A 12944-nucleotide genomic window follows, 5' to 3' on the forward strand; every position below is an offset into this window, starting at 1 on the left:
TGTCTAACCACGCCTCGCAAGGTACTGCTATATATTAGCAGACCTTGACGTTACCACCAGAAGCCTGTGCTTGTTACTGGCATCATCATTGGCAGCATTTACACAACGAAGTAGTTAGCCCCTTCCATCATGTATGCAGGGCCTCTAAAACCCTTCTTTTGAAAATACATGGTTGATGCTGCAGATCGAGACACTACGCACAAGGGCTATATCAGGAACGAGCCAGAAGGACTGTCTCAATGGAGCTTCAAATCACGAGTACGATGGAAATGACAACCGTAGTGTCAAGTACATGGCACTATCCGGGAGATCTCGACATCTCGGCTCTTTCAGGGCCAGGTCTTGTGACCGTTGAGAGACTTGCTCTAACATATGGCTCATGGAGACTGGAAAGCAGTGACGGTGACCATTTCCTTCTTGTTCTCGTCTTTACTCTACCACGGAGTCATCGATTGACAGCCTTGATAGCACAAAGATTGATCTATTTTCGTGCTCAGCCACATGACTTCGGTCCTGCGCTGCAACATCACTTGTACTTTTTCGAGGTCGAAAAATAAAGGTGCCTGAACATGACGTCGTTTCGGCCCCAACGAGGCTTTCTCCAAGACATTTCTCGCCAAAGCTAGCTTCAGAATGCACATCACCTTTCTAGAGGCAACATACTGTATCAATCAAGAATGCGGTTGCCTTGCAAGAACCACTCAACCGAAATAGCATACCACCGTTGTTGGTATAGTTTTCGAAGCAACACGCTTGCGAATGGACGAAATCTCCAGTATCTCACGATCCGGCGAATGTTCTGGGTGCAGACAGGCATGTCACTAGTCGATAACTGCGGGCAGGGTGTTGATCGCTATTCAAGATGGTGATTCTGGAATATTTCCTCAGCGATGCATCCCTGCTGCATGCACGCCGACAGCTTGGTCCTGCTTAGGTCAAGGCTTTCTTCTCTTTGGAACCGAGTCAATTCGGACCTCGCGAGGTGTAGAGCTTTTCGAGCAGAGCCTCTGAGATCGACTGATCATGAGTGGTCAAGCAGTGACTGAGTGTTTGTAAGAACTTGTTCTGCTAAACGATGTTCAAGGCGTCTTCAATGGGATCTCTTGCGCCATGCTTGAGGTCCGCCAGAAGTACTATTGATTTGTTCCAAGTAATAAGCCTGACGGACAAATATTCATACGTTGAACCAGGTCCGTTGCCAAGTCGTTTTTCGTGAACAAGAGTATTGTGGTTCAATCATGCAATTTACAGCTGAATTTTTGGTAACCACGAAAAGCCCAGTGTGGACTTCGTTCTAGCGACCTGTTGGTCTGACCGGCGATGAGCATGTCTATTTGATGACAAGTCTGATGAGTTGAGGAGCATTCAACTCGTACGGTGGTTGATCTGCAATTCCAACGTTATGGCGAACTTCGACAGAAGCACGATCTCCAGATATGCATGAATAGTCAAAGGCTCGGCTCAATCGGCTGTCCAATGGTCATGCTGCGTGCGCAGTCTTTAATACGGCGTTGAGCACACTCAATACGTAATTCTGTTACATACAACATGTTGCATGGTTAACTCGAAGAGAGAAGTCCCGTAGGATCGAGGTTGAATTGATTTGATTTCCCGCAGCGTTGGTGCGAAGTCGTCCGGCCCCACTCACACAACTCTATTGGTCTCATCGAATAGTAATAAGAGATGTTCCATGCAGTACACGGATACAAACATGCTTGTTTTCACTCTGAGAGCTTGCAAGATATCTATATATGTCCGGTCAGCTCGCAGGATGCTCAAACGCAAGGTCACACCAACCCAGATAAGTTGTTAACAATCACATTTCAACCACCAACCATGACCACCAGATACGAAGAAGCTCATAAGCCCGAAAATTGGAATGGTCCAGGAGACGCTCGACCTACTGCTCAAAAGATTGTCGATGACAACGATCTCAATGACAAGCTAGTGGGCAAGGTCGCTCTTGTGACTGGTTGCTCCTCCGGCATCGGTATCGAAACAGCACGAGCGCTCAAGAGCACTGGTGCCACTGTCTATGTCACAGTTCGTGATCTTGACAAGGGACAGAAGGCACTGTCGGATCTTCTTGAACCAGGCAGGTTCGAAATGCTACACTGTGATCAGAACTCGCTCACCAACGTCGAAGCCTGTGCCAAGGAATTCCTCAGCAAGAGCTCAAAGCTGAACCTGATGATCAATAACGCCGGTATTATGGCTGTTCCAACGTGGGAGCTCACCAAAGATGGTCACGAAGCTCAATTTGGAGTCAACCATCTCGCTCACTTCCTTCTTTTCCAGCGACTGAAATCAACACTCTTGTCGTCTGCCACCTCCGAGTTTCCTTCTCGTATCGTTAACGTTTCGTCGTCTGGTCACCGGACTGCTCCTGTCAACTTCGATGACCTTCGATTTGATGAAGATGGTGCCTATGATCCCTGGAAAGCATATGGCCAAGCCAAAACTGCAAACATTTGGTTGGCGAACGAGGTCGAACGTAGGTACAGTTCCCAAAATCTGCATAGATTTTCGTTGCATCCTGGCGGAATCTGGACTGGTCTACAGGTACACATGGACGTTGAGCAGTACAAGGGGAATAAACAGGTCGAGAGAATGATGAAGAGTCCGGAGCAGGGTGCGGCGACCACTCTGGTGGCTGCGTTAGATAAGGACCTACACGGTAAAGGCGGTCTATACCTTAACGACTGTGAGGTTGCCAAACTGGCTGATGAATATGCTTACCCTGGCTCAGCCGGACACGCAACGTGGGCTTATGATCCCGAAGGTGAGATGCGACTGTGGAAGGAGAGCTGTAAGTTGGTTGGCATTGAGGATGAGTAAAAGTCAGGCTCAAATTGACGGTAATTCATTGTGGTTCATAGATTGTGAATCGATCTTAGTATTCCAGCCTCGTCCGGTTGTCATGAGACAAGAATTGAGCATAATCCGAGTTGGCTTTCGAAGACCACTGTAACGATAGTGATGTCGTGTGCTTGCCATTGATGAAAGGGTCTGGAAGAGGGTCGTTGCTGCGCGAAAGCTTGAGAGCTGGTTGCGGTTGCCGATACAGGCAAGTGCAGACCCACAAATCAGCAGGCGCCCTAGCGCGTCCACGAGATCGTGACCCATTCCTTATTTTGCGATTCCTGATGTTGTAGAAGACCACTTCCTTCATACACAACACGCCACCGGTGCTTGCGGTTGCTATATGTGTTGTGCGCCATGTCTGACTTTGAAGCACAGACAGTGCTGGCATACTACTCAGAGAATGTAAAGCAACTCTAGTGTAGCAATATGTGCCTTCATGGTGGGCTTGGCCAAGCGATAAGGAATGGTCCCGACTCGTGTTATCTGGACACATCGATCAGTCCACTCACATGCATTTGCTTATCACAAACCTGGTCGAGTAACTCACAATGTCGCACATGGAAGTCTGCATAAGATTAAACGCTCCCCACATCTTGTGGTGAGCATGCCCTTGCTCGCCATTAATCTGGGCTTGCAGCAGTGATAGTACTACCACGATGAAAGAAATCAAGTTAAGGAAGCCTCACCTTAAGGTCGAGCAGCCGCGATCAGTTTTCGCGCAAGGTGAAGGCAACTCAAGATGGACCAACCTCGATCTTGATCCAGTGCCACCAAACCGTCGCAAATGGGGAGTGACATCTTTCATTGCATACTGGATATCCGATGCCTTCAACGCAGCGACCTGGCAGTTTGCTGCTGGTATCATTGCCGTTGGATTGACATGGCGAGAGAGCTTGGGCATTGTCGCTCTGAGCTTTTTCATCATCTCTTGGGTTATCGCATTCAATGGTGCAATTGGTGTGCTACATCATGTCCCATTTCCAGTTATCGCAAGAGCTAGTTGGGGCTTCTGGGGCAGCTACATCGCCATCATATCTCGTGCGATCCTTGCCGTCTTCTGGTTCGCTATACAGACCATGAACGGTGCCAACACACTTCGAGTGATGATAGGAGCAATCTGGCCGTCTTTCCTCAGACTTCACAATTCGCTACCAGCCTCAGCTGACATCGATACTCAGACGATGATCTGTTTCTTCCTCTTCTGGCTGGCGCAAGTGCCCTTCTTGCTGATGCATCCCAATCAACTACGAATTCTCTTCATGGCTAAATCTCTAATTGTCCCAGTGGCTTGGATCGCAATCATGGGCTGGGCTCTTGGCTCTACCAACAGCCGCGAGATCTTCAATCAGAAAGCAACAATAGGAGGCTCAGCATATTCTTGGGCTTTCTTGTCGTCAATGACATCGACTATTGGGAACTATGCGACTCTCTCGGTCAATCAGTCCGACTTCTCTCGCTATTCGCGTGTTAGTGTCAAGTGGCAGGCAATCTATGTACCTCTCCTGCCTCTGATCTTCACCTTCATCGCCTTCATTGGTATTGCCTCTTCAAGCGCTGGATCGGCACACTATGGCGTGCTGGAATGGGATCCCATGGCACTTGTCAGCCACTGGGACAACCGTGCAGCTCGATTCTTTGCGGCTTTCTCTTTCGCGTTGGCAGCCCTGGGTGTGAATATCTCAGCCAACTCGCTTTCCGCAGCCAATGATCTCATGGCTCTCATGCCACGCTTTGTCAATATCCGTCGAGGTCAATTGATCACAGCAATTCTCTGCTGGGCGCTGGTACCCTGGAAGATTCTCGCTTCAGCCGGCAGCTTCCTCAACTTCATGGCAGCGTACGCGATCTTCCTCGGTCCAATCGCCGCTATCATGCTCTTCGATTTCTGGGTCGTTCATAAACGTCGCTACGATACATTGGCACTATATAACCCGATGGGAATCTACCGCTACACTTACGGCGTGAACTGGCGTGCAGTCGTCGCCTTCTTAGTTGGAGTTGCGCCGAGCTTGCCTGGCTTCATCAACGGCATCAACCCGAACGTCAACGTAGGCGTTGGCGTACATCCTTACCAGTTTGGCTGGTTACTTGGCTTCGTGGCAACTGCGTTCGTGTACACTGTTCTCTCATTGGTGCTGCCTGCTAAAGAAACCTTCATCGAAAGGGCAATTCGACCTGATGAGATCTTCGCACATCAAGGCGAGCCTGTTGAGCATGTCGTTCAGGGCTATGGGAGTGACGAGGAGAAGAAAGGGTTCAAGCACATGGTTGAGAAGTTCTTGTAACTCATCAGGAAGCTTAGAGGTGTTGCAAGTGGAGTTTATGTAATGCAACAAATCTGAATACCAACAGTACTTGCTACATGGTGAATCTCGAGGAACTCAAGCGCTTTTCGTAACAAAGACAGACCGCGACGATGCAATGAAATTTTTGGGTCCAAGACGAGAATGTTTCAATCCGTCTTACCATCCTAGCTGGACAGCACCTCTCAACTCTGCCAGTCCAAAAGATCATTCCGGCCCAGCAATCAGCACCTTAATCCCCTTCCCATCCTTAATATCCTCAAAAGCCTGCAACGCCTCCTCAAACTTCACCTTGCGACTGATAACCTGCTTAACATCCACAGACCCATTCGCCACCAAATTCAACGCCGTCGCATAATCACCCTGGCTATATCTGAAACTTCCACTGATCTGCAGTTCTTTGATACAGGCAGCCATGATGGGGAATGTGCATTCATCACGACCCATGCCGCCTTGCACGTATGAGCCGCCTCGGCGTAGGACGTGGATGGCAGCTTGGATCGAGGGCTCGACACCACTTGCGTCGATGGCGACATCGGCGCCGTCGCCGAGGTCGTTTTCGCGGATGATGTTGGCTGCGTTTTCCTGTGCTGAGATCTTTTGAGATACGTAGGTTGAGCAGATGGGTGCGGTGAATTTCTTGACGAAGTCGAGGCGGTCTTGGTTGATGTCGACTGAGATGATTTTGCTGGCGCCTAATGACTTTGCGACTGCTGCGCATAGAATACCGACGGGACCTGCACCGAAGATGACTATGCTGTCGCCGTGCTTGAGCTTGCTCTGTCGGGTAATATGCACGGCGACCGCCAGGGGTTCGAGGAGAGCACCTTCCTCTAGGCTGATGTGTTCAGGAAGCTTGTAGCAGAAATCCTCGGGTAGTATGTAGTATTTGGCAAGCGTGCCATCGTATGGAGGTGTTGCTGCGAACCGCATATCTGAACAGAGATTGTAGTAGCCTTCTTTGCAGCGTATGCATCGTCGGCAGGGTATACCAGGTTCCATGGCGACACGATCGCCCTTTTTCAGAGATTTGACTGATGAACCTGTCTCTAGAACTGTTCCTGAAGATTCGTGGCCCAATACCATAGGATCTTTGACCTTAAATTCGCCAATGCCGCCATGTTGCCAGTAGTGGACATCACTACCGCAGATACCAGTAAAGTTCACCTGAAGAAGGACATCGTATGGTTCTTTGAGTTCGGGGATGGGACGATCTTCGTAAACGATGTTCTTGACTCCGGAGAGGACGAAGGAGTTGTTCTGAATAGTCTTAGCACTGACCGAAAATGGGAGGGGGATGACCATACCTTGGTCTCTGTCTGGGCAGCCATACTGAGTTGTTCTTCCCAAGATACAAAAGTACAACGACGGAACGTAGGTCTACATCCTCTCAGATGTAATCGTTGTGCTTTGTATCGTCACACATCCCCCGCCGGGCTTCAAGCGCCGTCACATCTCCGGAAGAGCATGCGACGTTTAGCCTAAATAGCGGGAAAGCATATCGGAGTCGAGCGCACCCCGACACGTTTCCCCTCAACCCGCATGGGAATTTGGGGCTGACCACTATTTACCAGCTTCCATCTGGACAATCTTGTCGCAGTTTAACAGGCAATATGGGTCGTAAGCTTGTTTGAGCTATAAAGTGGTTAGTAATTGTCGAAATTTGCAAAATAGGTGGATGTCGGCCTCAGACTTACCTTGCGCATAGCATCGACAGTATCGTCTCCAAGCTCGGCAATCAAATTTGTTCGCTTCTTCAAGCCAACACCATGTTCGCCAGTAATCGTGCCCTCCATCTCAATAGCTCGGTCGACCATGAAGTTGACAACATGCTCGGCTGTTTCTTTCTCAGCATCGTTGTAAAGCAGTATAGTGTGAAAGTTGCCATCGCCAACGTGACCACAAATTCCTCCGAGCAGACCGCTCTCTTTCAGCTTGTCTTTCGTCTCTTGGATGATATCAGGAAGTCGACTAATAGGCACGGCGACATCAGTAGTCCAGACATGGTCGGTATCATCTCTTCGTTTCGCCATGACACTCCACAGAGCCTCTTTACGTGCACTCCAAAGTGATTGAGCTTCCTCCTCATCACGAGCGAACTCGAACTTCAGATTCTTGGCTTGTTTAGCAAGTTTCCTAACCATATCGATCTGATCCTTAACTCCGTTTTTGGTGCCGGCGAACTTGAAGAACAAAGTAGCAGCCTCGTCCCATTTTCTCTCGGTGGTGCCACTATCGTTGATGCATCGCATCTGTACATCATCCAGTATCTCCATGCCGTTGATCTGGATACCTTGAGCGACAACTTTTGAGACACATTCAGCAGCCGCATGAATGGTAGGAAACGTCGCTACAGCAACAGACTGATTTGCAGGAAGGATCGTGACCTTTAGGACAGCCTCAGTGACAACGCCCAGAGTGCCCTCGCTCCCAATGAACATCTGAGTGAGATTGTAACCAGCACTGGACTTTCTTGGGCGTCGTCTTGTCTTGACAATTGTTCCGTCAGCCATAACGACTGTGAGCGAAACTACCCATTCACGCATTGTGCCATATCGAAAAGCGTTTGTACCTGAGCAGCCAGTGCCAATCATACCACCTATTTTTGCACCTGGACCTGGGTCGGGTGGAAAAAACATGTTGGATTCAGCCAAGTGCTCGTTAAGGTCTTCCCAGCCAAGAGCAGGTTGTACAGTTATGTCCAAATCTTCAGGGTGAAAGTCCAAAATCTTGTCCATACGACCCATATCGATACAGATGCCGCCTCTTGTTGGAGCAAAGTGCCCTTCTAAGCTGGTTCCTCCTGACAAAGCAGTCACTGGAATCTTTCTCTTATGGCAGACTTTCATGATCTTGGATACCTCTTCTGTGGTGGCAGGATAGACGATGGCAAAAGGAACCTCGGTTGGTTTGGTAGTGTAGGAAGACCATTCTGAACCGGAATGAGCCTTGCAGTCGTCAACATTGTCTGACACGTTCTCCTTTCCAACAATCTGACAGAAATCGACCCAGGCAGCTTGAAGCACTGTCTTGCGTGTATCGTGCTGTGGAGGCTGAGCAAGAGATAGAGGCGTGGTAGATTCAGGTGCGAGGTCCTTGGGTCTGTGCTTTCCTAGGTAGTAAGCAGCAGCAGCAATGACCCCAAATGCTATAAGGTGTCAGAAATCTACAGATTGAGTCCTAAAGTTTGCGATCATACCTGCAATAGTCGCTATGGTTCTTCGTCCAGTGTCGTTATAAGTCTTTGAATAGATTCTGGATTGCCGTTCTGTTTCTGCTTTCTCTCGTGAGATTCGCTGAAACGTGGACTCGTATAAAGAAAGTCTGAAAGATACGGGATCTTCTTCATTGCTAGGCGAGGTGGGCTTTTTATCCTCAAGGGCGAGTGGCGATGTCGAGAATGTCCTTGTAATGGCTCCAGGTTGAAGAGGAGTTCGAGGGTATGTAAAAGCTGACGGAATTCGTGCTCGAGCTGCGCGAAATGCAGCCTTGGGGCTCGCCATAACGCAAGGAATCAAGTGAGAAGGATGTGAATTCCTCGACTACTCCATAACGGAAATGTTTGTTGATATACACAAGTCGCAGCACTTCTCAATCTAGAGCTGGAGAGCCAACCCCAGCTTCCTCGGTTTCTTCAGTCGGCGAGATCTGCGGAGTCGTCCACGCCAAGAGCTGACTGCTGCATCCTACCACCCCGTTCATTTCTGTAATTCGTGGATGAAGAGATCAGGCATTGTTTGTTGTATCACAACGAAGTCCGTAGAGCAGGAAGATGCGGCACCTTGTCCGCGCTGTCGAAGTTGCTTGCACAGGCGAGGGCAGACCCTACAGTAGCACGAAGAAGCTGTAAACAGATATTGTCCATCCCATACCTCGGATCACCGATAAGGCTGCGAACCACAGAGAAGACCTATACTGGAGGAGCCTTACTACGCTCCCTTGCTCACACACATTATGCCTCGAACGATGTCAGTGTCCGAACTTCCAGCGGTTCTTTTCTAGGCCTCGACCCAGCAATGTTTATAATATTACCATACGGACCTTGGAACTGTTTGGTAGTCAGGAGATATAGATCGTGTGCTTTGCATCGCATGACGATGAGCTTAGGTCGTTGTGTATTAAGCTAGAAGTTTGTCGACTTCGCAGGAAGTCGTGGGCAGAATCAGCCTCGAGCGCATCATCAGTTACAACCTCTATCCTGGTCTGCCTTACATTAATCGGTCGACAGTGTACCTCGAAAGCAATCCTTTTACAGCGCATCCTAGACTGTTTAGTGAAATTGCTGTACAGCATTATCTACACTAAAATGGAAGTGCAAAGTCAGAGGCGAGTGTCACTCACGGGTTGGCTTGTCTGGTTGACCACCTCAAAAAAGGTAGCAGATCTATTCACGTACTTCATCAGTCAGCACCTCTTTTACTGTCATGTAGATTAAGGTTGCCTAGCAATCAACAACCCTTTCGAAAGACTTAGTTGCTATTACTCAACATGGTACCCAGACAATCAATGTCGACCAACGTGCCACCGATGAGGAAAAGACATGTACGAGACCACCCGATTCCAACAAAGGCTGTGTCACTCTGACATCGCTCGATAGGAAGTAACAAATGCAATCCCACGTCCTGGTACTCTAGTCCGAGACGTCAAACCAAAGTCTGCAATGGTCAAATCCTACCTCATCTACGTCGAACTCCATGCCAATCTTTCCAAACCAACAAAGGTCATTATACGAAGATCTTTCGAGTCGCAGGTCGAAGCTTTGGAGGCATTTGAGAGGGAGTATGGGATCTGGTGTACAGGCGATAAAAAAGGCGTCTATAAGCGCCAACACACTAGCAAGCAGTTCGAACTAGCTCATCTTGTTAAGCTAATGGGAGAACACAAAGCGAGAGATGCAGATGTGTACGGAGAACCAGAGTCCGCGAAGTATCCCGGTCGAGGCCGCATTGCGTACGAGTTGATACACCAGGATGATCTTGCACTCCAAAGTGATGATCCGAAGAAGAGGAAGTGTGTGGTCGTCTGTGAAGAGACAGTCTTTGAGCGCGCCTCATAAACTGTTCATGAGCCCCCAAGACTACCACCACGCGACAGCTATGGAAGTTCCGTGGGTCGAGTGCTTCCATATGATTCGATCGTATAGAAGAATGAGCTCTATCCTCAGTGCAGTTTCCTAGGACTGTGAGAAAAACAATAAGCAACAACGCAACAAAGAAGTACTTGGCTATTTGTATTTCTCTTAGCTTGAAGACCGACAAGCTTCTTCTACACTATACACGTTGATCGATTAATAGTTATAGTCAGACTAATCAAGTTCTTTCACGATCGCCTGCTATATCCGGTCATCGATCTTACCGCCAAGCTATGCCAAGAGACTGTCCGCCACTTGATCTTGGTTCCACCCGCGCATGCCCATGGAAGCGCCGTTCCCATAGGCTCTTTTTTTCACAATCTCAAGAACTTCCCTGTTGCTTGCCATCGCGTCGACTGCGATTGTTCGGCAATACAACCCCACCAGTGTCGAGCTCGAAATGAGCAATCCATATTGGTGCACTCATAATATATGTGCTTCAATTTCTACAAAACAATTCTCAGCTCTTCGTGTGCATCGAGGTTGTGGTCGTTGTTCGTCCTGACACGGAAGTAAACGCCCAGCATGAAACTCCTGCAACGCGTCTCGCCCGTTGCTGCACTCGCTCTAGCCACATTAATCACAAATGCAACAGCTGAAGATGTACTCATCAGCAAACGTCAACTATCGAAACGTCAGCTCAATCCTGAGGGCCAATACAATATGTGTATGTTAAGCGCTTGAGCTCGTGGTTAGGTTAATACTGATGGTATCAGCATTCTTCCACATCAACGACGTTCATGCTCATCTCGACGAATTCTCGTCTTCCGGAACTGATTGCACGAATCCATCTCGTGGATGCTATGGCGGTTATGCCAGAGTAAAGAGTACTATCGATGACATCCGCCCCACTGTAGGTGACAGCCTCTTGTAAGTAGGTTTGTTGTACGTCCGCCTGGCATGTGTTGATGTAGCTACAGCTTGAACGTGGGCGATGAGTTTCAAGGAACTCTCTTCTATACCTATTATGGCGGTGAGAAGATCGCAGAAACTTTGAACCAACTTCAGTTCGATGCGATGACATTGGGAAACCACGAATTCGATGGTGGTGACGATGAGCTTGGCGCTTTTCTCGAGAACTTGACATTTCCCGTCGTATCTGCCAACATCCAGTCAACACAGCCTCAGCTGAACGCGACAATCAGGCCCTACCACATCTTCGAGCAATATCAGCTGGCGGTCATTGGTGTAACAACGGATACTACACCTCAAATCGCCAATGTTGGTCCTTTGACTTCCTTCGAAGATCCGGTAGAAGCTGTACAAAGGACTGTCGACTACATCCGATCGACGACGAACATCACTCGCATTGCGGCTATTACACACATAGGATACGAACAGGATCAGCGCCTGGCTCAGGAAACAACAGGACTCTATCTTATCATGGGTGGTCACAGTCATACTCTCCTACTGCCAGCTAACGATACCGACGCAGAAGATGCTGAAGGTGAGTACCCAACAATAGTCAACAACCGCGACGGCGAAGAAGTCTTTGTCGTAACTGCTTATCGATGGGGAGAATACTTGGGCTACATCGACGTCCTCTACGATGCCGAAGGTCGAATCCTCGAATATCATGGGGCACCGATTCACCTCACTAATACGACCGAGCAGGATCCTGGCTTGCAGGCTCAAATAGATGCTTGGCGTGTGCCTTTTGAAGCATTCGCAGCAGAGGAACTAGGCCAGTCGAACGTGATACTTGACCAGTCGACCTGTCAGAGGCAAGAATGCCTGCTGGGTGACTTCATGGCAGACGCTATGTTCGCATATCGTTCAAACCTCTCCTCTGAGGCAGATTTTGCCCTGATCAACGCTGGTGGTATTCGTGCGACCATTGACGAGGGTCCGATCACGCGAGGCGAGGTACTTACCTCTTTTCCCTTTGGTAACGCCATTGTCGAGATCACACTCTCAGGTGACGACATCTGGAAGGTGCTCGAGGGCATCTTTACACGAGTTTCACAGTTCAATGGTCGGGCGGTGACATCTGGCGTTCAATTATCTCAACAAATCCGAGTCGGCTACAATCCGGCAAACTCTAACGGCACGAAACTGGTGAATGTGACTATCGGTGGCCAGCCGCTCGACAGAGAAGCAGAATATCAGGTGAGTATTCGACATGCGCTCTCTTTGTCACAACTGATCTTGGACTAACGTATCATAGGTCGTCACCCTCGACTTCCTTGCAGGCGGTGGTGACAACTTCTTCTTGCCGGTGACCGATTTTGTCACCTTGGATACTCAGGATGAAGTTTTGACACAATATATCCTTCGCCAGAGCCCAGTGGACATCGCACTCGATGGACGTATCGCGGTTGTGAACGGCACTGCCTCGAATAGCACCTCAAACGGTACCTCATCTGATACGGGGGTGAATAATAGCACGACTGATGCGTCCGAGGGCAATGTAGGATCCGGTGGCGCAAGTGGCAGCAATAGCGCAAGCATTGCGAGCGGGATATCAGTCGGCGCAGGTATGATGCTTATTGTGCTGACTATCATTATCTCACTGTTGGCATGATAGCACAAGCCGTTGTAGATAGCTGAGGAAAAATCAACTGCCACAACCTGGTTCTTCTCATGCATACACCAAGCCGTTCCACGTTGTTTGCAACCTGTTTATTACGTCATGCTTGATCCTT

The 12944-nt window shown here is 49.0% G+C and overlaps 6 protein-coding genes across 6 annotated transcripts; 4 read left to right on the forward strand and 2 right to left on the reverse strand.

The window, feature by feature from the left end:
* Window positions 1–1836: 1836 nt before the first annotated feature.
* On the forward strand, window positions 1837–2838 carry LTR64_006795 (uncharacterized protein; the record flags this gene model as incomplete). Its single annotated transcript, XM_064901122.1, has 1 exon — window positions 1837–2838. One exon carries the CDS (start codon window positions 1837–1839, stop codon window positions 2836–2838), a length of 1002 nt encoding a protein of 333 aa, XP_064752198.1.
* A 683-nt stretch (window positions 2839–3521) lies between these two features.
* LTR64_006796 (uncharacterized protein) lies at window positions 3522–5150 on the forward strand (the record flags this gene model as incomplete). Its single annotated transcript, XM_064901123.1, has 1 exon — window positions 3522–5150. One exon carries the CDS (start codon window positions 3522–3524, stop codon window positions 5148–5150), a length of 1629 nt encoding a protein of 542 aa, XP_064752199.1.
* A 225-nt stretch (window positions 5151–5375) lies between these two features.
* LTR64_006797 (uncharacterized protein) lies at window positions 5376–6499 on the reverse strand (the record flags this gene model as incomplete). The annotated part of the gene is made up of 2 exons (XM_064901124.1): window positions 5376–6428; window positions 6476–6499. 2 exons carry the CDS (start codon window positions 6497–6499, stop codon window positions 5376–5378), a joined length of 1077 nt encoding a protein of 358 aa, XP_064752200.1.
* Window positions 6500–6731: 232 nt separating this feature from the next.
* Window positions 6732–8671, reverse strand: DLD1 (D-lactate ferricytochrome c oxidoreductase; the record flags this gene model as incomplete). The annotated part of the gene is made up of 3 exons (XM_064901125.1): window positions 6732–6803; window positions 6866–8316; window positions 8368–8671. The coding sequence occupies 3 exons, from the start codon at window positions 8669–8671 to the stop codon at window positions 6732–6734; spliced, it is 1827 nt and encodes a 608-aa protein (XP_064752201.1).
* A 985-nt stretch (window positions 8672–9656) lies between these two features.
* On the forward strand, window positions 9657–10224 carry LTR64_006799 (uncharacterized protein; the record flags this gene model as incomplete). The annotated part of the gene is made up of 2 exons (XM_064901126.1): window positions 9657–9710; window positions 9766–10224. The coding sequence occupies 2 exons, from the start codon at window positions 9657–9659 to the stop codon at window positions 10222–10224; spliced, it is 513 nt and encodes a 170-aa protein (XP_064752202.1).
* Window positions 10225–10824: 600 nt separating this feature from the next.
* LTR64_006800 (uncharacterized protein) lies at window positions 10825–12823 on the forward strand (the record flags this gene model as incomplete). The annotated part of the gene is made up of 4 exons (XM_064901127.1): window positions 10825–10966; window positions 11016–11169; window positions 11220–12408; window positions 12467–12823. 4 exons carry the CDS (start codon window positions 10825–10827, stop codon window positions 12821–12823), a joined length of 1842 nt encoding a protein of 613 aa, XP_064752203.1.
* Between the last annotated feature and the right edge of the window lie 121 nt (window positions 12824–12944).

Source organism: Lithohypha guttulata (genome assembly GCF_036872675.1).
Source record: "Lithohypha guttulata strain CCFEE 5908 chromosome Unknown scaffold_5, whole genome shotgun sequence".
Lineage (NCBI taxonomy): Eukaryota > Fungi > Ascomycota > Eurotiomycetes > Chaetothyriales > Trichomeriaceae > Lithohypha > Lithohypha guttulata.